The sequence below is a fragment of the Arachis stenosperma genome, chromosome 4 (assembly GCF_014773155.1).
Source record: "Arachis stenosperma cultivar V10309 chromosome 4, arast.V10309.gnm1.PFL2, whole genome shotgun sequence".
NCBI classification, from domain to species: Eukaryota; Viridiplantae; Streptophyta; class Magnoliopsida; order Fabales; family Fabaceae; genus Arachis; species Arachis stenosperma.
In genome coordinates this window covers 31,157,120-31,184,105 of record NC_080380.1, presented here as the reverse complement: position 1 = coordinate 31,184,105, position 26,986 = coordinate 31,157,120, and the positions used below count along the sequence as shown (strand labels likewise).

At 33.7% G+C, this 26,986-nt stretch overlaps 3 protein-coding genes across 3 annotated transcripts; all 3 read right to left on the bottom strand.

Annotated features, from left to right (window-relative positions):
- Nucleotides 1–560: 560 nt before the first annotated feature.
- Nucleotides 561–3,721, bottom strand: LOC130973239 (uncharacterized). The gene is made up of 3 exons (XM_057897681.1): nucleotides 3,203–3,721; nucleotides 2,175–2,428; nucleotides 561–1,559 (listed from the first exon to the last, which is right to left on the bottom strand). The coding sequence occupies exons 2-3, from the start codon at nucleotides 2,424–2,426 to the stop codon at nucleotides 936–938; spliced, it is 876 nt and encodes a 291-aa protein (XP_057753664.1). The 5' UTR covers nucleotides 2,427–2,428; nucleotides 3,203–3,721; the 3' UTR covers nucleotides 561–935.
- A 7,220-nt stretch (nucleotides 3,722–10,941) lies between these two features.
- On the bottom strand, nucleotides 10,942–12,315 carry LOC130974847 (uncharacterized). The gene has a single exon (XM_057899689.1). It carries the CDS (start codon nucleotides 12,313–12,315, stop codon nucleotides 10,942–10,944), a length of 1,374 nt encoding a protein of 457 aa, XP_057755672.1.
- Nucleotides 12,316–12,397: 82 nt separating this feature from the next.
- Nucleotides 12,398–21,768, bottom strand: LOC130974846 (uncharacterized). The gene is made up of 3 exons (XM_057899688.1): nucleotides 21,421–21,768; nucleotides 12,940–13,164; nucleotides 12,398–12,772 (listed from the first exon to the last, which is right to left on the bottom strand). Exons 1-3 carry the CDS (start codon nucleotides 21,766–21,768, stop codon nucleotides 12,398–12,400), a joined length of 948 nt encoding a protein of 315 aa, XP_057755671.1.
- Between the last annotated feature and the right edge of the window lie 5,218 nt (nucleotides 21,769–26,986).

The window sequence follows — 26,986 nt, the reverse complement described above, 5'->3', positions numbered from 1 at the left end:
ATTAGGATTAAATAAAGAGGGAGAAACCAAATTGGGTCTAAATTGCAATGTTATCAGCTAAGCTAGTCGTTGCACCATTCAGTGTGGTAAGAGAATGTCACGTTAGTACTGCAGCAGTTGACTCATCACCTAAAAGATGCCCAAAAATCACTATAGTGCTTGGAATTGTATCTGGGAGACTACAATGGTTAAATTGAGATATCAAAGACCCCAATGGATAATGACTTGAATCTTAAAAACTATTATGAAAATTTACTCTATACAAAATATTTAATTATATATTTTACCACAATAAAAGTAATTGTTTTCTTATTGATTACTTAATTGATAAAAAAATATATTTATGAAATGAATCGTTTCCTTATATATTTTTTATTTTATTTTAATTTAATTCTTGTTTTCATTGTATCTATTATAAAATCTTGAAACTGAAAATAAATCAGAACCAAGACTATCTTTTATATATATAAATAATATTCATACAACAAAATTAAGAAATGAAAATGGGATGATATTTTGATGTGATACAGTTATAGTAAGAATGGACATTCCTTGTATGAATAAAATTCACAGCAAGCTCCCAACAGTACTTATAGATTGATTAAGCCTTCACATAACAACATTTAGATTTCAAAGTAACATGTTAGACAAGAAATGAAATTAAAGTAAAGTAATTATAATTTAAGATGCACTGCATACTAATTAACTCTACCTATTTACATAAAGGCCACTCAGAAGTTGGTGTATGATGATGAGTCTATCCATAATTATTGGGATAAATTAAACAAAAAAAAAAAGAAAACTAATCTAGGAATGAACACATGAACCATATAAATTCAGTGGTCCATGTTCTTCAGTATAGAGAGGGAAAAAAAAAAAAAGAGGATACAACAATGAAACAAGTTTAGTTAAAAATTAAAGGCCTATTCAATTAATTAATTAAGCTTTAAACCTTGAGAAAGCCAATGAGGCCCTTTTCTTTCTCTTTCTTGATCATATGTGACACTTGAGCTGCTCATTGGTGTTGTAGGGTCACTGCAATCTCTATCTGATTGGAAAGACACAGATGAATTCATAAGCTCCTTAATTTTCCCATAATTGTTTCTTGATGAGTCTGAGAATCCTAATGGAACCATGCAATGTCCCTTCTTCTTGTTCTTACTATTATTATTATTATTATTATCAGTATCATAATTATTCTTGTTAATATGATGGCTTCCTCCAATGCTTAATGTCAAATCCACTTCCATTTCTTCATCATCATTGTTTCTTGTTCCTGCCTCAGCTGCAGCCTCAGCTTCGTCGGCGGTGGCGAAAACGGCTACTTCCTCAGCAAGAGGCCTTTCAAGATCAAAACCCTTTTGCTTTCTCATTGTATCACCTGAAGCAGAACAGCTTCCACTCCTTTCCTTTGAGCATAGATCCTCTCTCAAAGGTTGAACATTATTGTGGACTGAACTTTGTTGAAAGTTTTTCCAAAGTTTCTTTTGTCTGATTTCATTTTTGAGTTCATCCATCATCATCTTTTGCACACTGTACACCCTGTGAAGTTCCCTTACCTATATATACAGATTCCAATTATTTATAATGAATTCTCTATTGGGATTTGGTAAGAGAATTCAACAACATTGGCAATAATGAATTCACATGGGGTGGCTGCTAGGAAATTCTAAACAAATTATTAATAAAATGAGAATGATTAAACTATGATCATGGATACAGATGCCAGCATTACTTAAGTTATCATTACACTAATGCTGATGATGTCACAATAATTGGTATAGAAACATTATAAGATTATGTTCGGTAAGTATTTCAAAACAGAAAATACCGAGATAGATAAAATTGCAAAAAAAAATCAAATGTTTCTGTATTTCTATCCTAAGATAGTTATCAATATAGAAATATTATAAGATTATATTCAGTAAATATCTCAAGACAAAAAATACTGAGACAAAAAAATTCACATGTTTCTGTATTTCTGTCTTCAAAATAGTTACCAAAATGGAAACTATGGTTGCACATTTGAAGCAATCATATTACATACAGTGGATTAATTCCTAAAAAGAAATGAAAAGTCTCTTTTGGAAATTGAAATGCTCTCATTCAATCATTTATGGTCATGAATCTACAACCAAAGAAGTTAAAAGATGTAATTAAGATGATTATGGTACCTGGTTTTTGAAGATGTCTTCATGCATCTGCATTGTCCTTTTGATGGATTCAATGTTGTTCCTGTCAGGAATCATATCCATGGAATCTTGTAATTTGTTGTCTCCAATTTTGTTGAAGTGTTTGTTGTTGTTATTAGTCAGTGATTTGTTCTGAAAATGCTCCCACACATCCCCACCAGCATCATTAGTGAAATTCTTGCTGTCTACTGAGGTTGCTAGAAGATTTATGGAATACTCAATTTTAGTTCCCATTCCTGAAAAAAAAAATGTACATATATAATTATATATACTAAAAAATCAAAATTAAAATTTCTAACTAAGAAATGAAACATGTCATGTCTTAATCTGGAATTAATGTCAATCAATAGGTTTTTTTTTTTTTAATTTGATAATTCAAGTGGTGGCCACAAATGTTTGAGAGTTTGATTTAATATCTAGATACCAAATATTGATGGAAGCTGAAAATTCAGATCTTAAGAAAGTTTTGACCCCAATGAATAGGTAATAAAGTCATATCATAATTCAACTGAATTTCAAGTGAAGAAGAAAGTCAAGAAACTCCTAAAGAACAAAGATATATAGGATATAGGAAAATCCCAAAGAAACTAGACATAATTTAAGCCTCATAATATCATATAAGTTAATAACATGCAATAAGATTTTGTTGGTGCCTTTTTTGGTGCATAGATTCAAGCCATATATAGTAATAGTACTAATTTGTTGGCTAAGTTAAAGAATTTGTCAAAACAGGGGAACCTGTACTAACAAAAAAAAAAAGTATAAGAGAGGGGACAGAGAGAATTTGCATTGAAAGGCTCAAAAGTGGAACCAAAACATTAGAAGAAGAAAGAATCATGAAATATGGAACATTAGGTGTGTAGCCATTTTATGTGGATCTATGAAAACAAAAGAAAAGAAAGAGAAAAATAGCTACTAGGCTTTTTTATCCTATTCAAGAAAATTGATAACAAAAATGTTAATGCAAATTAAAAGATCATGATATGTTGGAGTAATTGATTAACTATTACCTGTGATATTAAGAAGTAGCAAGATTGAAGCTTCCTCTGATGAAGTTTATTGAACATCTTTTTCCCTCTTCATGGTAGCATTTTTGCACAATAATCTCATGATTCTCTTCTTTTTTTTTTTTTTTTGTTTCCTCTTTCCTTAAATCATTTTAAAACACAAGAAGGAGGGATGAATCCAAGAAGAGTAGAGTACATAAAATGTTTGGAGAAAGAAAAGCTGAAAGACAAGACAGAGAGAGAGCAGCAAATGAAATCTCTTTGTTTGGCAGAGTTAGTTCAACCCTTTCTTTCAACTTAGAAACAAGAAACCAACACATATAGAGCTCTAATTTCTTTTTGTTTTTTAAGAAAAAAAAATATATGAAACTAATGATATTTGGATTTGGGGGGTTAATAATTCAGCTTTGACAGGCTGTGATGGAAGGATGCAAAGGAAAAGCTGGAGCACCAATGTGTCTGCATATGTGTGAGTGCTTCTTTGATGTTGTGTGAGAGAGAGAGAGAGAGAGATTGTTCACATTATTATATTATGTATGAATATTGTGTATTGTAACATCTAGTCTATTTGGTTTATTTATTTTGGTTATTAATCAATAATTAACAATTAAATATAAAATAGTATTAACATAGACTTAGATTAAATACTACATAATTTAGTCTTTAAATAGTTTTAAATTCAAGTTTTGGAGATAAGAAAAATATATGTGAAGTTTAACGGAATTTATCTAATAAAAAGGTAATATATTTTTTTTGCGAATATATTTTGATGGGTGGATATGAAAAATTTTATCATTGTTTTTATTTTTATTTTTAAAAATAAAATCGTAAAATCTAAGTGTTAAAGTAAGTAAGGGAATTGACTTGTTATAATATATGTAGTAAATGAGAAAATTATATTTTTTAAATAAAATTAATCAAATTTCTAATAATAAAATTTAGATATTATTAAAAAATAAAATTAATGCAAATACCTATTTAAGAATGTATAAGGTATGAAAATATTATAGAATTTGTTTAATTGTGTTGAAGTGGGGACCAGAAAGTTGCATAATAAAAACAAGAGACAGTCCTAAAACATGAGCCAATGTAGGGCAATGAAGAAGATATTCCAGACAAATTCTTTGCAGGTACTTGTAATCAAGATATGCATAAAATGAAATGAACCAACAATCAAACTTATTAGTGCTCATTTCCTATAGAGATAGCTATGCCTTGCAACTTGCAATTTGCATCAATTTATGATTTCAACCTCTTATTTATCTTCTCTCTCCTAAATATTTATATTTATATTTTTAGTTTCATTTTTTTATTGTTTAGAGATGGATTATATTATTATTCTTTCCGTACATGAAGGAACATTATCTAGGTCATCATCTTGTGACTTATATATATATGTCTTGATAAGATTTTTTTTTTCACTATTATGAGGGTACCAATCTCAGGTGTTATGATTGGATTCCCTATGATGAATTATTTTGCATTTGGGAGCAGTAAAACTAAAATTCCATGTGCTTAGGGATTTGAGGTTGATAGTGACTGCTTCCATACTCATTCAATGGAGGGGCCATGACCAATCACCATGCACATTCATTGTTATCTCTTTTAGAGGATCTAGGTTGGATTATGCATTTTATATGCTTCTTCTCTCACTATTTGAAAAAATAAAAATAATCATAAAAGTTCATTGTTACAATATCTAAACTTTGGTGTTTAATTTGTTAAAAGAATTTAAAAATTAATATTTAATTTTAAAAATATAAAAATATTTAATATTTATCTTATAAAATAAGTTTGATAATTTTAGCATCAAAATAAAAAAGAAAAATAAATAAAAGTACACATAAATTTTTACACAGTAAATAGATATATATTTTAATTTTTAATGAGTTATTTATACTGACCAATATTAAACACCATTGTCATTTCTATTTTTTTGTCGTCTAAGTAACTTTTTCAATGATAATAACTGCAGGTGACTCTGTACATTGTGTGACGTGACCGTTTTGATGACAATGCATTAAAAACTAAATGATAAATGATTGAATTTGTTAAATTTAAATAAAATAATTTTATAAATTATTTAGAGTCTTCATTATTTTTTTTCCTTCTCCAAAAAAGAGATGTGGATTAAGGGATGTAACTCGAAAATAGCTGATAGGACTATGTTTGAAGTAAATTTTGGAGAAATAAGGAAAAGAATGAAAATCCTAAAACACTTGTAAATTTCTTTTATTATTATTAAAATTTAACAAATTTAATAATTTATCATTTAGTTTTTACTGTATTATCAAAAAAGTTAAATCATATCATGTACAGAGTCACTTGACAGATACTATTGACAAAAAATTATTCAGGCGACAAAAAAATAGAAATAACAATAAAATTTGATATTAGTGTGTATAAATAATTTATTAAAAAATTAAAATATACATCTATATATTTTTGTCTATTTTTTTAAATATCAAAGAGTTGGCCAAAATAAAATATTTGAAATGACTATAACTTTTTAACAGGAAATTTTTTTCCGTTTACTTGGTATGAAAGGATATGTCTCATATTTATTATAGAAGAAATGAATGAAAGAGTTGACCTAAGTGGAGAGACACATTGCCATTTAAGATTTTTGGTTGGATTGTTTATGTGAACTTTAATTTAACCTAAGGGGGTGTTCCTATAGTATTCTCTCATAAAATTTTGAGTATCCTTATCATTACTTATTTGTGTCTCAAAATTAATCATATATTCTACTACTAAATTATAAACTTTTGAAATACTTTTAAACTTTTTTAAACTTTGTGAAATCACAACTATTAAATATATAAAAGGTATATATAAAGTATATTATCATTCATATACTTCTATTTATTAACTTAAACTTTTGAGATAATAAATTATATAATATTAGAAATTTTATGATAAAAATGTCTATAATTTAATTATTGTTAATTTAAAAAAATAAAAAAATTAATAAGACAAATAAAAAATTATACAAAAATTTATGCAAACAACTAAAAAAATCAAATTTTTGAGATAAATAATTTTATAATAATATCGGCATTTTAATAAAAAAATCTTTATAAAATACCGAAAGAAATCCCTTAATTTAAAAGGATAAATCTAATTATACTCCTAGGAAATTTGATTAATTATTCTCCTACATTTTTTTTTTAAATTATAAACGCATAAAAGCAATGCTTTGCAGGGCAACTCATCATGCTTTTGAATTATTTCCCTCTAAGGAATGAGGCCAAAAATAATGCCTTTATTGAAAATGGAAAACGCTTGCATAACTTTTTTTACTAGTATATGATATATATATGGAAAAATAAAATAAAATAAAATAAAAACAAAACATGGCTTCACTGACTTTTCCCGCTTCTCACTTTATTGAGTCTAAATGATAAACTCTCTTTCCGACATCAAAAATTTATTATTTATTACTAATTTTACAATTAAAATATATCACATATTATTCTTTTTAATTTTATGATTAAAATTAAATTTTTTTTAAATTAAAATTTTTTTCTTTCTCTCAATTTCTTTTTTTATTTTTTTCATTTCTCATTTCACTTTATCTCTCTTATATATCATTATCAATAACTAATTACAAATTTAACAATCAAATATATAACATAACATTCTCTAATTACAACTAAAATTAAATTAAAATTAGAATTAAAATATTAAAATTAAAATATAATTATATTATTATATTACTGATTTAATAACCAAAATATATCACATGACACTCTCATTAAAATTGAAATGAAATATTTTCTCCCAAGATTAATAAACTCCTTTTCTCTATATCTCTCTATCCTTCCCACTCTATATATAACTTATAATTAATATTTTATATTACTAATTTAACAAATTAAAATGTGTCATAAAATATTATTTTATTACAATTAAAATAAAATATTTTTCTCTAAAATTAACAAATTCTATCTCTCTTTCTTTTTCTTTATCTTTTTCTCTCATTTTCTGTCTCTCTTTATCTTTTTATTCTACAAAACAAAATTAATAGAATGAAATAATTTAAATAATTTTATAAAATTATAAAAATATTAAATTTTATAATTAAAAATAATTCTTAAATATTATTCACATAAAAAATATTATTATATATATTATTTTAGTTTATTTTATTTAGTTTTAATTTTCATGACTTATTTTTCTAATCTATATTTTCACTTATTTTTTTTAATATTATATATATATATAATTTGTAAAAAGTACTGATGTTGTGATTAATAATTCGAATTAAAATTTAATTATTTTAAAAAATTAATTTTGAGTTAATTTTATAATTATTAATATAAATTTGTTTATTCTAATATTTAATTATATATATAGAGAATATTATATTTAAATAACAAACATCAAAATTAATTATTTTTATTTGTATAATAAATTTAGTATTTAATTAAATATAAAAGTATACACATTAAATTTTTTAAAATTTTAGATAAGGACAAAAAATCCTAATAAGCCAAGGAAAGTTGGAATTTACCTAAATAAGCCAAAGTGAAATTCGTTTCAGCAATGAGCCAAGACCTATCTTTATGTAATTCGAACCAGCATGGTTCGAATTGTATTCCTTAGTAAATCGAACCAGTCCCGTTCGAATTAAGGTGAGAGAACGATGCAAGTAATTCGAACCAAGGAGGTTCGAACTCTAATCCAACATAATTCGAACTAGCCTAGTTCGAATTATGGCTAAGAGTGCAATGTGAGTAAGTCGAACCAACCTGGTTCGAACTTCCCTTGGTGTGGCTCCTTTGGTTCGAATTAGTAGTGATTCGGCTATTTAAGGATTTCGAAGCAGCCTCATTCGAACCATTCTTCCTTTTCCCTACCCCACCAAATCTCAGAGAAAACGACACAGATCCTCTCCGACGAAGACCTGAACGGTATACTCTGCTAATGGGGGACGATCCGGCACGGTTATATCGCTTGGACGGAGTTGCTCATATAGCCGGGGTCATCAACGACGAGGTTAGTACGGAGATAAGTTCGACCTAGTGGTATATGTGACTTAGTGGTTTTGCATGCGGGTTAGATGGTGGTTTAGTTGGTGGTTTATCTAGGTGGTTTATATTAGTGGTTTATGTTAGTGGTTTATGTCGGTGGTCTACGTTAGTGGTTTATGTTAGTGGTTTATGTTAGTGGTTTATTTTAGTAGTTTATGTTAGTGGTTTATGTTGGTGGTTTACATTAGTGGTTTATGTTAGTGGTTTATGTTAGTGGTTTATGTTAGTGGTTTATTTTAGTGGTTTATATTATTGGTTACGTTAGTTGTTTCATGTAAGTGGTTTATGTTAGCTGTTTTATGTTAGTGGTTTGTGGTAGTTGTTTTATGCTAGCTGTTTTATGTTAATGGTTTTTCGTTAGCTGTTTTATGTTAGTGTTTCTATTTACGCTGTTTTATGTTAGCGGTTTAATTATGCTGTCTATGGGTTTGTTTTGCATGTGGCTTTTGTTCATGCATTTTTATGCGTTTTAATTTAGTATATTGTTTGGTTGATGATTTATCGTGTTGGTTATGTTTGTCGTTGGTTATTAAGCTGGTTCTAACAATGCGGTTGATTTCATGCGCAGCCTCAGCGATGCATCAGGAGCATGCGGCGGCAGCAGGGCATGCGACTCGATGACAGATACGTTACGTACTTGCAGATGGCCGGTCTATACCATCTTGCAAGGCTGAACGACAGATGGTTCCGGTTAGACGAGGCCCTTGTCAGTGCATTTGTCGAGCGATGGCGTCCGGAAACGCACACGTTTCACATGCCGTTCGGAGAGTGCACGATCACACTCCAGGACGTGGCATACCAGCTGGGTTTTCCAGTGGACGGGCGTTACGTGAGCGGGTGCCTATCAGAGTTCCAGATATACATCCAGGGTGGCTGTCCAGCCTGGGTGTGGTTCCAGGAGTTGCTCGGAGTGATACCTCCTCCTAGCCAGGTTCAGAAGTACGCAGTGAACTGCAGCTGGTTTCAGGAGACTTTTGGTGAGTGCCCTGAGGGAGCCGATAAGGAGACTGTGCGCCGATATGCCCGTGCGTACATCATGATGTTGTTGGGCACGCAGCTGTTTGCGGACAAGTCCGGGAACCGCATTCACATCAGATGGCTTCCGTACGTAGCTAGGCTGGAGGAGATGGGTACCTACAGCTGGGCTTCTGCAGCACTGGCATGGTTGTACCGGTGCATGTGCCGAGTGGCGAACAAACATGTCGTCAAGTTAGCGGGCCCACTTCAGCTACTTCAGTCTTGGATCTTTTGGCGCTTTCCTCGGTTTAGGCCTGCAGGGTATGAGACGTTCAGCTGGCCATTGGCCTCGAGGTACTCTACTACGCCTTCTCTATTTCAATTTAACATACATAACTCCGTGTTCATTAATAGTGTATCACATACTCTAAACACATATTTCAGTAGATGTAACACATGTGTATGGTGCAGGTGGTCAGGTTACAACCCTTCCGGGAGCGAGAAGGGTCCTAGAGTGCAGATATGGAGGCTCAGGATAGGCCGGTTACAGGACAGGGAGGTGAGTATGCTGCTTAATAAGTTTCTTTATTTAATCAAACTTTTCGAGTTGGGTCCAACAGTTTGCCCTGACAATGGAGAGTTCTTTGTGCAGTTTATATGGATGCCGTACAGTAGCCCCGACGTACTTCAGGTTGTGCATCCAGAGGTTTTGGAGCCTCGGCATATGGCCAGGGAGGTAGGGCGAGGGGGCGTGCTGCTGCGGACCACCCTGGTCCTGACCGTGACGACGAGGACGACGATCAGCATGGGCCCGTTGGCGGGGATGGTGTAGGGGCTGTTGCAGTTGCTGGTGCTAGTACACACCATGGCGGTCATGGAGGTGAGTGGTATGGGTCAGGGATGGGTGACGGGGCTGACACCGGTGACGCTAGACTTGGATCGGGACCTCTTGGACATTACTTCGTTGGTGTACCAGTCGATGACCAGCCTGAGCAGGGGGGTACCCCTTGGGTTATTCCGGGATCACAGTGGTCAGACTTCCTTGGGTCAGATACGCTTGATGCGGACTTCGGGGGTCCACACTTTCTAGAGGAGATTACCGCCATCATGCAGGAGGATGTCACTCCCGGCAGGCGTGGCCAGACCTCAGGCACGCAGGCACCGTTAGATGTTGATCTGAACGAGCCTCCTACCTCATCCGCTGCTGACTACTTCGGTCTGGGAGGTACCCCACCATCCGCCTACACCGCGGCATCAGAGTCTATGGCTGGGCCGTCTGTGGCACCCCTCCATGTTACGCCACCTGCACAGCCTGCCCCGCATGAGGATGCGGATGACATCGAGGATGAGGAGTCGTTTATCCGCAGAGGTCAGAGGGCACGGGTAGCCCGTCGTTGTGGTACTGGCTCGCATCTGTTTAGATGATTCATTTTTCATGTATTTTGTTCCTTAGGGTTCAATCATGTATGATAGCCATATGTACTTTTGTTGTTATTTTAGAGCTGTTTTCCTATGTTATGTGTTCATCGTAATGTACTTTGAAACCTACTGTTTATTTAGTGGGACAGTGACTATTTATAATCATTGAATCATGTAACAGTTTAATGTTTACATTTACTTATTAAATTTTGTAATTATGGGACTTGTAGCAATACTCAAAGTGAAACACAACATATTGATTACTAGATGCAACAATCACAGTACAATGTAGAAAGATCAACCAATTACATAAGAGCTCAAACATAACATCTAACAGGAAAACTTAAATATAGTAACTACTAACACTAACAAGATGCCAACTAATGGCCCCCCTGTGTGAGACGATCCTCCAACCTGTGGGCAACTACGTCGTGTGTGTCCGGGTTGGCGACAGAGGCCGCACCTCTTTGGCCGGTTCGGATCTGCCTCGTCCATGTTCGTCCGTATCCTAGTGGATCTAGGACGACCCTCTCTTGCACGCCTCTTGTCAGGGTTCGGAATCACCGTGGGCCCGTCGTAAGGTGGCCAGAAGCCCTCCGGGAACGGAGGTGTGAATCCCATCCGATACACACTGAATACCGAACTAATCTGATAGAAGCTGTGAACGTAAGATGTCCAGGTAACCCGTGAGTAGGCACAGCATGCAAGTGCATGCTGACACGGGAAATGAAGCACCTGGAAGTACCCGCAGTCACATGTCCGAGAGGCAAGTGATACTCTGTAAGTACCCAACGAGAAAGAACCAGTCGGAGTGGTCTCTGCTACAGTGAACTCAGAGTTATCCCGGTCATACAAAGTCACCGTGAAGTACCTGGCCGTCTTCAAGTTAGCCTCAATAGACTTCACCAAATGCTGACTGAATTGTTGTTCGGTTCCCATCTGGGCCTCAGCCTCTCTCCCTTTGCGAACAAAGAATTCCGCAAGCCTACCATATGTTGCCTTCACCAGGGAGGCTACAGGGAGATTTCTGACACCCTTGAGGATTGAGTTCACACACTCGGAGATATTCGTCGTCATGTGACCGAATCTCCGCCCCTCATCACGATGCTGAGTCCACAAGGAATAATCAATCCGGTTCGCCCACTCGCACATCGCCGGGTCTTCAGACCGCAGAATATCAAACCAGTAATCAAATTCAACCTTGGTCTTCGCATACGCCGCATTAACTAGAAGCCTCCGTGCATCTTTGCCCTTGAAGGTAAGGGCAAAATTAGCCGCTACGTGTTGAATGCAGAATGCACGGTACGCTGATGGAGGTAACCAACCTCCGTCAGGAGCCTCAAGCGCAACCTTGATGCCGTTATGCCTGTTCGATATAACCAGCAGACCCGGCTGTGGTGTCACGTACTGTCGAAGGTGCGAGAGAAAGAATGTCCAGGACTCTGCATTCTCACTCTCTACTAGTGCAAATGCAATAGGTAGAATGTTGGAGTTCCCGTCCTGTGCAATCGCGATGAGCAACGTTCTCCCATACTTCCCATACAGATGTGTGCCGTCAATGCTGACTAGCGGCTTGTAATGACGGAATGCCTCGATGCACGGAGGAAAAGTCCAGAAAAGTCTGTGAAAATACGCTTGAGACTCGTCCACCTGTCCTCCAACTCGAACGGGGCTCGTTCTTAGGACTGCAACAGTACCAGGCATCGTCAGCTGGACACCCAACACCCACCTAGGTAGCTCATTGTATGACTCATCCCAGTCACCGTAGATGAGGGCAATAGCCTTTCTACTTTGCCATCCAGACCCTCCTGTAAGTCGGCCTAAACCTAAAGTGTGCTGCCGTGGCGTTCAGGAGCACCTTTATGCTGACGGATGCATCACCCCTAACCATTGGCATAATGAACGCCGATATCACATGATAATCCAAACTCCTGTGGTCACTAGAGATGGAGGTGGCAAGACAAGTGTGAGGTCCATTGTACCGTTTGACCTCCCAAATGCCCTTGCGCTGCCGGAGACTCAATCGAATCAACCATGTGCACCCGTTCCCAAACTCTGAACACTTACCCACATACCTGCGATAATCAGACTCCACTACCTTGTACTGTACCCCTCGCCGGATGCTGTAAGTCTTCACACTTAAAAGGGCCTCATCTTTATCCTGAAATTACTGACCAACCTGGAACTCTGTCAGACCAGCAGTCCCTTCCGCATCTCTAGCTTCGAATCCAACAGAGTGCCCAGAAACCCCCTCCTGCCTCATGGCATCCAAGTCCAAGGAGGAAAATATGGTGGATACTGCTGTGTGCCAGTGCTAAAACTACCTACCGCAAATGCAGGCTCACTCGCTTCAATATCATCGCCGCTGTCATCGTCAATCATATCCGACTCGACGTCATCCTCATCTGCATCACCCAACACTCCGTCTCCAATGCCAAGCGGTGCAACGCCGAGTAAATTGTCCGGCAGATTTTCCCTTGAACCTACGTCGTCACCTACGCTGCCATTGAGATCAACAGCAAAAGACGGGAAGGCGACAGCTTGGACCATTGGCTGGTAAACAGGGACAGAGGAAGAAGCAACGGCAGGCCGGGAACTAGAATCGGCTGGCGTGGCTAAAGTGGTGGTTGATGATTGGATTTTTGACGGTTTAGAATTTCACAAATGAATTCTCGTTGCAAGTATAGTTTCTAAACCAACACTAATTCTTTCATACAAAAATTTGTTTGTCACAAGTAACAAACCCCTAAATTTATAAACCGAAGTATTCAAACCTCGGGTCGTTCTCCCTAGGAATTACAATAAAGTGTCTTGTTATTGGTTTGAGTTGTTTTGGGGTTTTGATAAGAGGCATGAAAGATAAATGGCAATGAAAGTAAACTAATAACTATAAAAGGCTCTTGGCAAGGTATGAAAATTAGAAGTCCTATCCTAGTTATCCTTCTCAATTGTGATGAGAATTGTTCATTGCTACCACTTAGTTAACCCTTACTAGATAAAGGAAAGTCAAGTGGATGAATTGACTTAAGCCACAAGTTCTAGTCAACTCCCAAGGAAAGACTAGCTTTAGTGCACTCCAAACCAATTAGCAATCTCTCCAATTATCAATCAACAAAGGAATTAGATAACTCAAGTGTCACTAATTACTCTACCTAGGCCAAGAGGAACAAAATCTACACTAAAACTAAAAGAGACATTTTAACAAACACATAGAGTGCAATAAAAGTAAACAACATAAATTGCAAGAATTAAAGAGAGATCTAACTACAAAGGCAAGAGATTAACAATGGAAAAGCAAAGAAGAACAATTATTATGAATTACCTCTTATTGAATTGGAAGAATGTAGAAGGAACAATACTAGATCTACAACAAAATATAAGAACAACATAAAGGCAATTACAACAAAAGAGTAGAAGAAGATGAATCTAACAACAAAGAATTGAAATGTAGAAGTAGAAGAAAGCAAAGATTAAAATCTAGATCTAAGAACTAAACCCAATCCTAATCCTAATTCTAGAGAGAAGTGAGAGCTTCTCTCTCTAGAAACTACTTCTAAACTAATCCTAATGTGTGTAAAAATTCAGTTGATTCCTCTTCAATCCTTGGCTTAAATAGCATCAGAAATGAGTTGGATTGGGCCCACAAGGCTTCTAAAATCGCTGGCCATGTTTTGCTTAAGTGGACTAGGTGGCAGCAACTGCGCGTGTGCGTACTATGCGCGTGCGCGCCACCATACGTGTGGTAACTATGGCAAATCTTATATCGTTTCGAAGCCCCGGATGTTAGCTTTCTAACCCAACTGGAACCGCATCATTTGGACTTCTGTAGCTCAAGTTATGGTCGTTTAAGTGCGAAGAGGTCGGCTTGACAGCTTTCCAGTTCTTTCATTTCTTCATGAGTTCTCCAACTTTTCATGCTTCTTTCTTCATTCCCTTGATCCAATCTTTGCCTCCTAAACCTTAAATCACTTAACAAACATATCAAGGCATCTAATGGAATCAAGGAGAATTAAATTTAGCTATTTTAAGACCTAAAAAGCATGTTTTCACTCTTAAGCACAATTAAAGGAGAATATACAAAACCATGCTATTTCATTGAATAAATGTGGGTAAAAGGTGATAAAATCCCCTAAATTCAATACAAGATAAACCATCAAATTGGGGTTTGTCAACCTCCCCACACTTAAACCAAGCATGTCCTCATGCTTAAGCCAAGAGAAAGTAAAGGGCATCAACATTTATTCAATGTAACCTATCTGTATGCATCCTATCTACATGAATGCAACTAGATGCAAAATGGTTGTACCTACTTGGTTAAAAATAAATCAATCCTCCAAGTCATTCATGCACAAGTAGGGTCAAAATCATATAACGATTCATGAATCCTACCAATTCAAATATAAAAATTGAAGTTCAAATAGACTTGCAAGAAGAACGCTCGTGAAAGCCGGGAATCAATGAATTGAGCATCGAACCCTCACCGGAAGTGTTTGCACTCTAGTCACTCGGTGTTTGGGGTTGATTCACTCAATTCTCCCCTAATCATGCTTCCCAAGATTTGTTTTTCATCTAACAATCAACAATTATTCAATGCACGCATACAATTATCATGAGGTCTTTTCCTTAGGTTGTAATGGGGCTAGGGTTAAGGTAGGGTCATATTTGGCTAGTGGACTTAGGATTTGAATCTTTGATTAACTGAAACTTTCCCACCTAACCTATATAATGACCTATGCAATTAAGTACTAATCTAACTACCCATTCCTCACTTTTTCACATACTCATGCATTTTCTTTTCATTTCACAACACTTATGCATTGATTCTTATTGAGCTTCACTTTAGGGCATTTTGTCCCCTTTATTACTCTTCTTTTTTTTCTTTCTTTTTCTATATACATTTTTTTCTTTTCTTTTCTTTTTTTCTTTTTCCCTTTTATTTCCTTTTCTTTCAAACTATACACAAGAACATCAATGCATAAGGTCTATACATTTAATCAATACATGAGTATGTACCAATTCCCCAATATAAAAATACAAAACACAAACACCCTTTTATCCCAACCAATGTCCCAAAGTTTTCCCACTCTTGGATGACACTCACACTCACTAGCCTAAGCCAATCAAAGATCCAAATAAAGGACATTCATTGTTTTCCTCTTTAAGGCTTGTAATGTGCTAAAATAAGAATAAGTGGGTTAAGCGTAGGCTCAAATTGGCTAACAATGGAAGATCAAAGGTAAGGCTATTTGGGTAAGTGAGCTAATGGAATGATGGCCTCAATCATATAAATGCATGAATACACAAAATAATGGACATAAAGAATCAAACAAATCGAAGATTACACTCATAGGAAGAGAATAATGCACACAAGAAGGAAAAATAAGTGGTTATAAGATGTAACCACATCATTAGGCTCAAATCTCACTTGCTTGTGTTCTTAGCTCAAAAACCATGTTCCAAAATACATTCTTTCAAGCAAATTCAACAAAGTATATTTTTTTCAAATTGGTAGGGTGCCCTAAAACAGTTTCTTGGGAAAGAAATCATCACCTTAACCAAGTAGTCCTAATAAGAAAGAAGTAGTAAAAATATGTATAAATTCTAACTAAAATGCAACCTATCATGCAAATGTAATAGCTAATCTAACAAAGAAAATAAAAATTTGGTGTTGAACAGGAAATTGTTACCCATGGAGATCGGTCGGACGACCTCCCCACACTTGAAGATTGCACCGTCCTCGGTGCATGCAAAGAATAGCAGAGTGGATGGGTTGCTACAATTGATGAGCTCCTCAAATGGTAGTGCGGATGACTTGTTTGTTGCCCCATTTAAAAGCTTTTCCTTTCCCCCTTCTTGGTGGCCAACCTAAAAGGAAAGAAAAAGAAAGAAAGTTAAGCCTATAACAAAGATATCAAAGCAAATAGAATATAGGCGGGGGCTAATGCCAAATAAAGGTATGGTTCTCACACTACATGGTAGCTACAACATGTAGAGGAGGAAACAATAAGAGAAAATGGCATATCAATGATACTTGATGCAAGAGTAAGGTTAAAGCATGAAGAGCATGATGAGCATCAAGCGCGAACAAGAGAAAGTGGGCCATGAAAGACAATATAAGGTCATGTCAATGCACAAAGAACACAAGTGCATAAAAGATTGGGCATTGATTTGAAGAGAAACATCACCCAACAATATGAAACAAGTCAAGAAGCACCAAAGTAATGCAATGAATCCTCAACAATTGAGTAGGAAGATGCAACACCATTATTAAAATGACTAAAAAAAATGAAAACATGCTACAAAAACTAAATAAAAATGGGAAGAGTAGAAGTATACGAATGTGATAAGCAAAAGAAAATGGAAGGGAAGAAAAAAAACTCTTTTTTTTTACCGACGCGTGCGCGTCATGCGTGCTTACGCGTCGATGTGCATATTGGTTGAAGGACGCGTACGCGCCAGGTGTGCGCACGCGTGCATCGAGTTAGGCCGGAGGCATAATGTCGGCCCAAGTCTGGCACAACTCTCGGGTAAAAGTACCGGGGGTGCAGATTGTGCAATCGACGCGCGCGCGTACAGTGTGCGTGCGCGTGCATTACGAATTTAAGATCATGTGCGCGTACGCGCCAAGTGCGCGCACGCGTGCATAGACTTATGCCTTAGGCCCAATGTTCGCACAGTGCAGACCTAACTCTCGGGTTTTTGGCTGGAGTCGAATTTTTTTTGCATCCACGCGTACGCGTACAGTGCGCGTCCGCGTGGATGGTCGAAAAATGCTCAGGTGCGTGTACGCGTTAGGTGCGCGCACGCGTGGATGGTGTTCTGTTTTTCAAAAAATATTTTTCTAAGTTCTTACACCAATCCAAGCCTTTCAATCCTCCAAACAGCTACCAAAACGCCCTAGAACCTTATTCAACATACTATACTACTAACTAAACTTGATAAAATAATAAAAACAAGAAATTAAACTAATTCTACCAATATTTACAAAAGATAAAAATGAAAATGAGAATCTACCTATAATGGCAACTCAATTCACTTATTAACGAACTAAAAGAGTATGGAAAGAATTTACCATGGTGGGGTGTCTCCCACCTAGCACTTTTATTTATTGTCCTTAAGTTGGACTTATGGGGAGGTTCTTATCAAGGTGGCTTGTGCTTGTATTCATCTTGGAACTCCCACTAATGCTTGGTTCTCCATTGTGCCCCAAGATTTCTCATGGATTGAGCCAAGTGTTGATGGAGTTCTTCACAAGCTTGGGGCTCCCAAAGTTGATCCTCTTCTTGTGATCCGGGGTCCCACACTTTGTTTTCACACCCGTCTTGAGGTTGATCATCGTTATTAGTCCAACCGGGTGGTGAGTAAGGTGAATTCTCTATGAAGTGCCCAACAATCCTTCTAGACCCATCTATTTGAGCACTACTCCATCCTTTATATCTCATGTTTGATGCATCAACCATAATGAGCCTTGATTTGCAACGCCCACCACAAAACCTTTTCCGCTTACGCTTCATCCCACAAACTTCCCTAAGTTGGCCATCCGTTTCAAGCAAACCATATTCAAGTGGGATAATAAAACTAATAGAAATGAATTTCACCCACTCAAATGAAGGTGTAGATGGCAACCTAGGCAAAGATGTTTCCAAAGATCTTGACAAAGCATAGCCAACCCTCGTTCTTCTATTTCTAGGGACTTCCACCTCTTCACAAGATCTCTTGATCTCAATCCTTTGTTCAACAATTTTATCTAAACCTTTTTCTTTACTCAAATCATAATAGGGAGGGTGAGAAAAATTTACCTCCTCAACGCTTTCAAATCCAACCGGAGAAGGTTCTTCATGCTCAAAGGATTCTTTACCACTAAGACTTGATGCTTGATCTTCATCACCAAGGGAACTCAATTCTTTCTCTATCCCATCCAAGTCTTCATATGGAATATGCCTTGGAAGGTGTGCACTTTCCTCCCTAGCATCAATTTCAATCATCTTGGAGGGGTTTTCTTCAACCCTATGTTCCCATGGAGGCTCCGCATCTCCTAAGTCTTCTACCACTTCTTCCTTGTCTTCAACAATTAAAGCTTCCTCCAATTGTTCCAATATAAAGCAACTTCCTTCATTTCCCACTGGAGTTTCCAATCTCTCCTTCATGCTATGTTCTTCATTCGATTCTCCACATGTAGCCATGGGAGTTCCTTGAGTGTTCAAGCATTGGGAGGCTAATTGATTTGTTACCGCATCCAAGGCGGCCATGAAATTTTGCACATCCCTTTGCATCTCTTCTTGCCCTTGAACAAGAACACCAATGGTTTCATCCATTAGAGATTGGGGTGGGTGGAAGGATTCATCATTTTGGGAGAAGGGTTCATAGTAGGAAGGTGGTTCTTCTTGGTAGAGTTGTGGTGGTTCAATGTTTTCCATTCTTTCTACTTGTTGCACAACACACTCCATGGTTGCTTGAAATTGATCCAATGCTTCCTTGAGATGATCCCTTGACTCTTGTTCCTCTTGGATAATATGATTAGGATCATGTGGCTCTTGGATCAATGGATATGAGTATTCTTCCATGGGAGGTTGTAGTGAAAAGTAGTATTCATCTTGTGGTTGAAAATTTTTATATATTGGAGGTGGTTCATCTTGGTAATAATATGGAGGGGGTGGCTCTTGAAAATGTTGATGTTGGGGTGGTGGTGGCTCCATATGTGGTTCATATGGCTCATATGGTTATTGGTAGGATGGATATGGATTAGGGTCATATGAAGGTGGTTGGTGAAAAGAGGCTTGTGAGTATGGTTGAGAGTTATGTTGAGGATATGGTTCATAGGCATATGGTGGTGGTTCTTGAAAGTCACAAGGTGATTCACCATAGCCATTGGATTGGTATGCATCATAGAATGACTCTTCTTCATAGTTCATTGGTGGAGGTTGTTGCCAAGAAGATTGATCATATGCATATGGTTCCTCCCACCTTTGATTGTCCCATTCTTGATACACATTCTCATCAAAGTTCCCATCACCTACAACATAGTTGTAACTACACTCATAGCCAAAGTGAGAATTCATGGTAGCAAGAGAAAATAAGAAACAAAAAAAACTAATAAGAAATAATGAAACCAAATACTAAGACTAGCAAAAACTAATAAGCAATCCAAAAATCAAGCTATTCACAATATTCACATATATACAATAACCAATAACACAACACCATTGCAATCCCCGGCAACGGCGCCATTTTGATGATTGGATTTTTGACGGTTTAGAATTTCACAAATGAATTCTCGTTGCAAGTATAGTTTCTAAACCAACACTAATCCTTTCATACAAAAATTTGTTTGTCACAAGTAACAAACCCCTAAATTTATAAACCGAAGTATTCAAACCTCGGGTCGTTCTCCCTAGGAATTACAATAAAGTGTCTTGTTATTGGTTTGAGTTGTTTTGGGGTTTTGATAAGAGGCATGAAAGATAAATGGCAATGAAAGTAAACTAATAACTATAAAAGGCTCTTGGCAAGGTATGAAAATTAGAAGTCCTATCCTAGTTATCCTTCTCAATTGTGATGAGAATTGTTCATTGCTACCACTTAGTTAACCCTTACTAGATAAAGAAAAGTCAAGTGGATGAATTGACTTAAGCCACAAGTTCTAGTCAACTCCCAAGGAAAGACTAGCTTTAGTGCACTCCAAACCAATTAGCAATCTCTCCAATTATCAATCAACAAAGGAATTAGATAACTCAAGTGTCACTAATTACTCTACCTAGGCCAAGAGGAACAAAATCTACACTAAAACTAAAAGAGACATTTTAACAAACACATAGAGTGCAATAAAAGTAAACAACATAAATTGCAAGAATTAAAGAGAGATCTAACTACAAAGGCAAGAGATTAACAATGGAAAAGCAAAGAAGAACAATTATTATGAATTACCTCTTATTGAATTGGAAGAATGTAGAAGGAACAATACTAGATCTACAACAAAATATAAGAACAACATAAAGGCAATTACAACAAAAGAGTAGAAGAAGATGAATCTAACAACAAAGAATTGAAATGTAGAAGTAGAAGAAAGCAAAGATTAAAATCTAGATCTAAGAACTAAACCCAATCCTAATCCTAATTCTAGAGAGAAGTGAGAGCTTCTCTCTCTAGAAACTACTTCTAAACTAATCCTAATGTGTGTAAAAATTCAGTTGATTCCTCTTCAATCCTTGGCTTAAATAGCATCAGAAATGAGTTGGATTGGGCCCACAAGGCTTCTAAAATCGCTGGCCATGTTTTGCTTTAAGTGGACTAGGTGGCAGCAACTGCGCGTGTGCGTACTATGCGCGTGCGCGCCACCATACGTGTGGTAACTATGGCAAATCTTATATCGTTTCGAAGCCCCGGATGTTAGCTTTCTAACCCAACTGGAACCGCATCATTTGGACTTCTGTAGCTCAAGTTATGGTCGTTTAAGTGCGAAGAGGTCGGCTTGACAGCTTTCCGGTTCTTTCATTTCTTCATGAGTTCTCCAACTTTTCATGCTTCTTTCTTCATTCCCTTGATCCAATCTTTGCCTCCTAAACCTTAAATCACTTAACAAACATATCAAGGCATCTAATGGAATCAAGGAGAATTAAATTTAGCTATTTTAAGACCTAAAAAGCATGTTTTCACTCTTAAGCACAATTAAAGGAGAATATACAAAACCATGCTATTTCATTGAATAAATGTGGGTAAAAGGTGATAAAATCCCCTAAATTCAATACAAGATAAACCGTCAAATTGGGGTTTGTCAGTGGTATTCCGGTTCGAACCCCCTGAGCTGGATACCACATCAACCAGCTTTGCCAACAACTCTGGGGTCCTGACCTCCGGAAACTGCCGCCGACAAAGAAACATTACTTGCAAGTCCTCATCACTACTAATCGTGAAACAATCATACTTCACGGTATCCTGGAGCACCGTGATTGGAATGCGATAGAAAAACTTCTTAACCCGCTTCAAATCTTCCAGACCGAGCTTCATCAGTACAGATCTAACAAGGTCATCATAACTCGTCCTAGGAGTAACAACAATACAGAGAGGATCTTTATCTGTGAACTTCACTCCAGAACGAGTTTTCCTCTTAATGGATCCTCTGTGGTGAACCAAAATAACAAAACTCTCCTCACTAGCCATCTTACTCACTCTAATGAGACCAACTCACGTTTAGACCGGTTATATAGAGCTCTCTCTCCCACTAATTCGAACCGGCCTGGTCCGAATTACGGTTTGTCTAATTCGAACCAGTCTGGTTCGAATTACTTAGGCCGGCTGCTCTCTCTATAATTCGAACCACATAAGTTCGAATTACGTGCATTCATGGTTCGAACCAACTTGGTTCGATTTATTAACAACAACCAACTTGTAATTCGAACTGAGCCGGTTCGAATTACTACCACATGCAATTCAAACCACATTGGTTCGAATTATATTAAAATTTGATCTGGCGCATTACTGAAATCATTTTCGGTTTGGCTTATATACGTTAATTCTACATTGCATTGGCTTATAATGATTTTTTGCCCTTTAGATAATAAATATTAACATTAGTTATTAATAAAAAGTTAAATTTTCACGTAAAAATAATAACTAAAAAATTTATTATTTAATTTTTTTATCTACGAAAGTCTTATTTTTCTTAGTCAATAAAACTTTTGTCTTTATAAAAATTTTGTAAAGATAATTTAATTATTCTATAAATTTTTTTATTATAATCTATAATCTATAATATTAAAATAAAATCGATATAATTTTAAAAGATTTATATTGTTATAATATTATTACGAACACAAACACTAATAACAAATAATTGTTGATGATGCCAAAAAATTATACCTTAATTATTAGATTATTATTTGTTAATCAATACATACATCTTATTAGATAGATTATAATAAGTGTGAATTATATAAAATTATTGTAGCTTTTATGAATGAGCTGTCAGTAATAATTGAAAGAAATCATAAAAGTAATAGAAACTTCTTACACCATTTATCATCATTCTCTCCAAAAGTTCTTTATGCATAAATAGAAATAACTATTGAAACTTGAGAATTAATTTAGAAATCCAAATTAAAGGGCCCTCCAAGATTCCAAAGCTCAGATTTTCCGGAAATGTCATAGCAATACATAGCCATTGGTCTGATCTGTTTCTGATTATTAAGCAATGAACTTAATTTTTCTATTTAAACAAATATTTCCTTTCATCATTCATACACATGTGGACATGCCCCTCTGTCTTGTAATTTAGTTCCTATCCAAATCCTCTTACTGGTACTCTTTATTTATTAAAAATTATTATGTATGTACAAAAATTAATTATAAAATTAATTATTATGTATTTATATATAAATATATATATTTTCTTATATTTTTATTATATATTTTATATTTTAATATGTATAAATAATTTTTTTATATAAGTTTTCTAAAAATATTTGATAATAAAAAAAATTTAATAAAAAATAATTATAATTTATTTTATTTAATATTTATTAATTATTATAATAATTAATAAATATTAAATTAAATAAATTCTGACTATTTTTTTATCTCTCTAATATTACAAATTTTATATGATTATGTACATGCATGCTAAACAGTATTGTTTTCTCATATATAAATCTTAAACCAATTTGTAAAGAAAAAAAAGAACCTATAGTTGATTAGATATATTATTGTTTATTTTTTATATCTGGATCGGACTTTTTTATATTCCTCAATGATATAAGTTAATATATTTCAGAATCACATCAAAACTATTTTATGCAAGTATTTTCTCTATTATTATTATTATTATTATTATTATTATTATTATTATTATTATTGAACATTATTTTTTAGAAAAATATTAATGAATGTCACTCTTGCTCTTAGTAAATTTAATAGAAATATATTAATTGACACTCAAATAAATATCTAATAATATTTTTATTTTTATTTTTACAGTTTCTAACTCGATGTACCAAGAGTTTATTATTGGTTATAAATTATTACACATATGATTTAAACTTTTAACCCCATGAATAAGTTAATCACTCTATCGGCTAAAATTAATTTTTAAATAATATTTTATTTTACGATACCGAGTACACAAATAAATCTTATTATTAAGCCATGTTTATTTCATTCATTAACAATATTATAAAATTAGCTTACTTTATTGAAGAAATAAATTAACTACATTTAACATTTTAATAAAATTTGCGATTTAATTGTCTAAAAAAGCAGGCAAGTGTAGGTTCGGTTGAAATGATATCATTTCAAAATGAATATATAAAGTACTGTAAATGATTCTTTGAACCTACTACTGTTCATTGATTTTTATAATACGTTTTGTCAAACCTTATTCGCCTATCCTTTCTTTTAGATTAATGAATAATATTATCATTGCATGAGATTATGTTAATTAATTAATTAATTGATGTAATCAAGAACAGAAATATTAAATTGTTATGCTAAGGCTGGCCACGTGAACCATCCACATGGCAAATGTAACCTAACAATCAACAACACCTAAACACCAAAGAATTCAATCATGATCCCTTTAATTTGATGGAGATAACAACTCCTAAAATATATATATAAAAAATATCTTAAAGATGTCACAATCCATTATTATTTCTTGGACCTATGATAGTGATGATGTTATTACCCAAGTGACTATATTGTCTGTTTCTAGAAAAGTTGGGTAATATAAAAGAGAGGGATAAATAATAATTTAATCTCACTAGAAAATAAATTTTCTATCGGTTAATTAATATTACCAATTTCAATTAATTTTTTATTTTTTATTTTAATATTCACATTTTTCTCACTTTTAAAAATTAAATTTAAAATCAAAATTCTAAATTCTAAACTTTAAATTTTTCAAAAAATAATATTAACACTAAAACAATGATTAATATTGACTAATAAAATATATTAACTTTATATATTGTTTTCATAATAATCCATATGTACAAACATGATTGGAATCAGCATAGTTGATTTAATTGTCACTTTAATTTTTGCCAAAAATTAAATCACAGCTGGTGGAGTCACATATATAGAATTTGTCAAAATCAAAGCTGAGATTCATCCAGCTTGTTGACTGAACATAAATGGTTTCTTTGCTGTCATGAGTTGCTTTCACCATCACAGTAATAAAATCCAAGTTCTCTAAAAGATATCATCAACCTGCTTTTTTTAGGCATAAAAATTAAATATAATAAAAGTACATATGATAGAGAATTTTAGCATATAGTTAGTTTAGCGGTATACGTAAACTCGTTAAGTGTATCTTTTTAGTGATTATTTCAAGTATTAAAAATATATAAAAACTATATACACATAATAAAAACAAATTGTGGAGGATTTGATCAATTGAATTTAATGTCAAATGTTTTAAAATTCTAAATTAGTTGCCCCTTTCATCAAGCCTACGAGTATAGTAAGGACATTGATTTATATATAAAAATTTAGAAAAATTATTTTTATTAAAATTTTATAAATTATGGTATCTTAAACATTAGCAAAGCTATTATTATTATAGTGTTAATTTGGTTAATAATTTAAAAAAAATTAAGTAATCAATATTTTTTCTTTATTTTTATTTTATATTTAACCTAACAATAATTAATTCTTTCAATTATTATACTAAAAGTTTTGCCTCGTAGCATTTCCAAATAATTTTATGAATTGGTATGGTTTGCTTCGTTTTATGGTGATGGCCAGATCCAACTACATGTTTGTGAAACATCAAACTTCATTATTGCTGAAGATCTATCCACTACTTTCAATGAAAGTTGAACCACCTGCTTGCTCCATCACCTAATCATAAAATCCTAGATAATTGTATAAAATTCTTTATAATAACATCAGTATATCAAAATTAAATTCTATAATTATAATTTTAAAAATTATTTTTGTAATGAAAAAGAATTTAATATTTAGAATTTTAAAAAATACGTTGAAATAAATAAAAATGGAATAAAAATATTGATATGGAAGTTGTGGGGTAATATAATGTAGATCCCTAGCCTTTTTATAACATATTTAAAATGGTCCATAAGGGTAAATATAAGTACATATAATTATTTGTGTGTGGGGTATTAAGGACATGCAAAGGCACGCGTTGTAGCCTAAACAAGGCACAAGCCGTAACAAAGTAGACCCCCTCACTCACACCACCATCATCTTTATTTTAATTACTTTCATTTCTTTCTTTCTTTTTTTAATAATAAAAAGTTATATGCCAACTCACTTATGAAATGTTATTATCTCAATACAACGTCGTCTAATATGGGGTTCGCCTTGTAGGGTTTAGTTTTTCATTACATTATTGGTTTCATTATATGTCTAATTTTACTCTTAACAAATATTTTATCAATGGTTTAGCCCAACTCACCATAAGAAATTTTTTCATATTCTTCATAACAATAAAGAATCTTCTAAATTTTATTATAAAAAAAACATTATAATTTGTGTTAGTGTTTACAGTAATAATTTATATTATACATTTAATTATTTTTTTCTGTTTTTAATTTTTAATTAGGTTTAATTATTCTGTTAGTCTCTATAATTTTACTAAATTTTTAATTAAATTTTTATATTTTTAATTAGGTCTATATACTATTTTTAATTTTGTAATTAGGTCATTTTATGTCAAAAACGTTAAAATTGATAAAATATTTCTCTTAAAAAATATACCGTAAAAAATCTAATTAAAATTTTAATTATAAATATCTTCAATTTACAAATAAATATTCAGTTAATTCTAATATTTTTTATAATATAAAGAATCTAATTACAAAATTAAAAATATTATAAATATCAAATTAAAAAAAATATAAAAATTTAATTAAAAATTTGGTGAAACTATAAAAGTTAAAAAAATAATTAAATCTTCTCAGTATTCTTTGACTCAATGAATTAAGAATTAAAAATTAAAAATCCTAAATACTTATTTAAGTACATAAGTAAACTAATTCTTTAACTAGATTAAATTGTTAATGTTCCTCTCTTTTAGTTACAATGTAATCTTATAATTTATTTAATTATATAATCAATTTCTTATACTATTGTTATACTAAACTTTTATCTTAAGTTATAATTTGTCTTATCCATATCTTACGATAATATTCCTGTTTGATGAAGTATAATTAAATCAAAATAAGGACGTACAATAGCAATCATTTATAATAAATTAGCAATTACTTAAAAATCAAACTTAAAACCCTTTTTAGTTAATACACAGTACTACATAACTTATTTACCCTAGAAAAAGAAAACTCGTCAATCCAAAGTCCAAAGTCTCTCTCTCTCTCTCTCTCTCTCTCTCTCTCTCTCTCTTTTGCATCATGTAATTGGCGTA

What these genes read in the sequence shown, in the direction of transcription:
- LOC130973239 (XM_057897681.1), bottom strand. Translation starts at nt 2,426, where the DNA reads ATGGGAACTAAAATTGAGTATTCCATAAATCTTCTAGCAACCTCAGTA. An exon ending in AAGACATCTTCAAAAACCAG is followed by an intron (nt 1,560 to 2,174) that starts GTACCATAATCA and finishes CTGTATATATAG; the next exon opens with GTAAGGGAACTTCACAGGGT.
- LOC130974847 (XM_057899689.1), bottom strand. Translation starts at nt 12,315, where the DNA reads ATGCCTGGTACTGTTGCAGTCCTAAGAACGAGCCCCGTTCGAGTTGGA.
- LOC130974846 (XM_057899688.1), bottom strand. Translation starts at nt 21,768, where the DNA reads ATGGCTAGTGAGGAGAGTTTTGTTATTTTGGTTCACCACAGAGGATCC. An exon ending in TGGCAAAGCTGGTTGATGTG is followed by an intron (nt 13,165 to 21,420) that starts GTATCCAGCTCA and finishes CCTGTTTACCAG; the next exon opens with CCAATGGTCCAAGCTGTCGC. An exon ending in CGAGTGAGCCTGCATTTGCG is followed by an intron (nt 12,773 to 12,939) that starts GTAGGTAGTTTT and finishes CAGTAATTTCAG; the next exon opens with GATAAAGATGAGGCCCTTTT.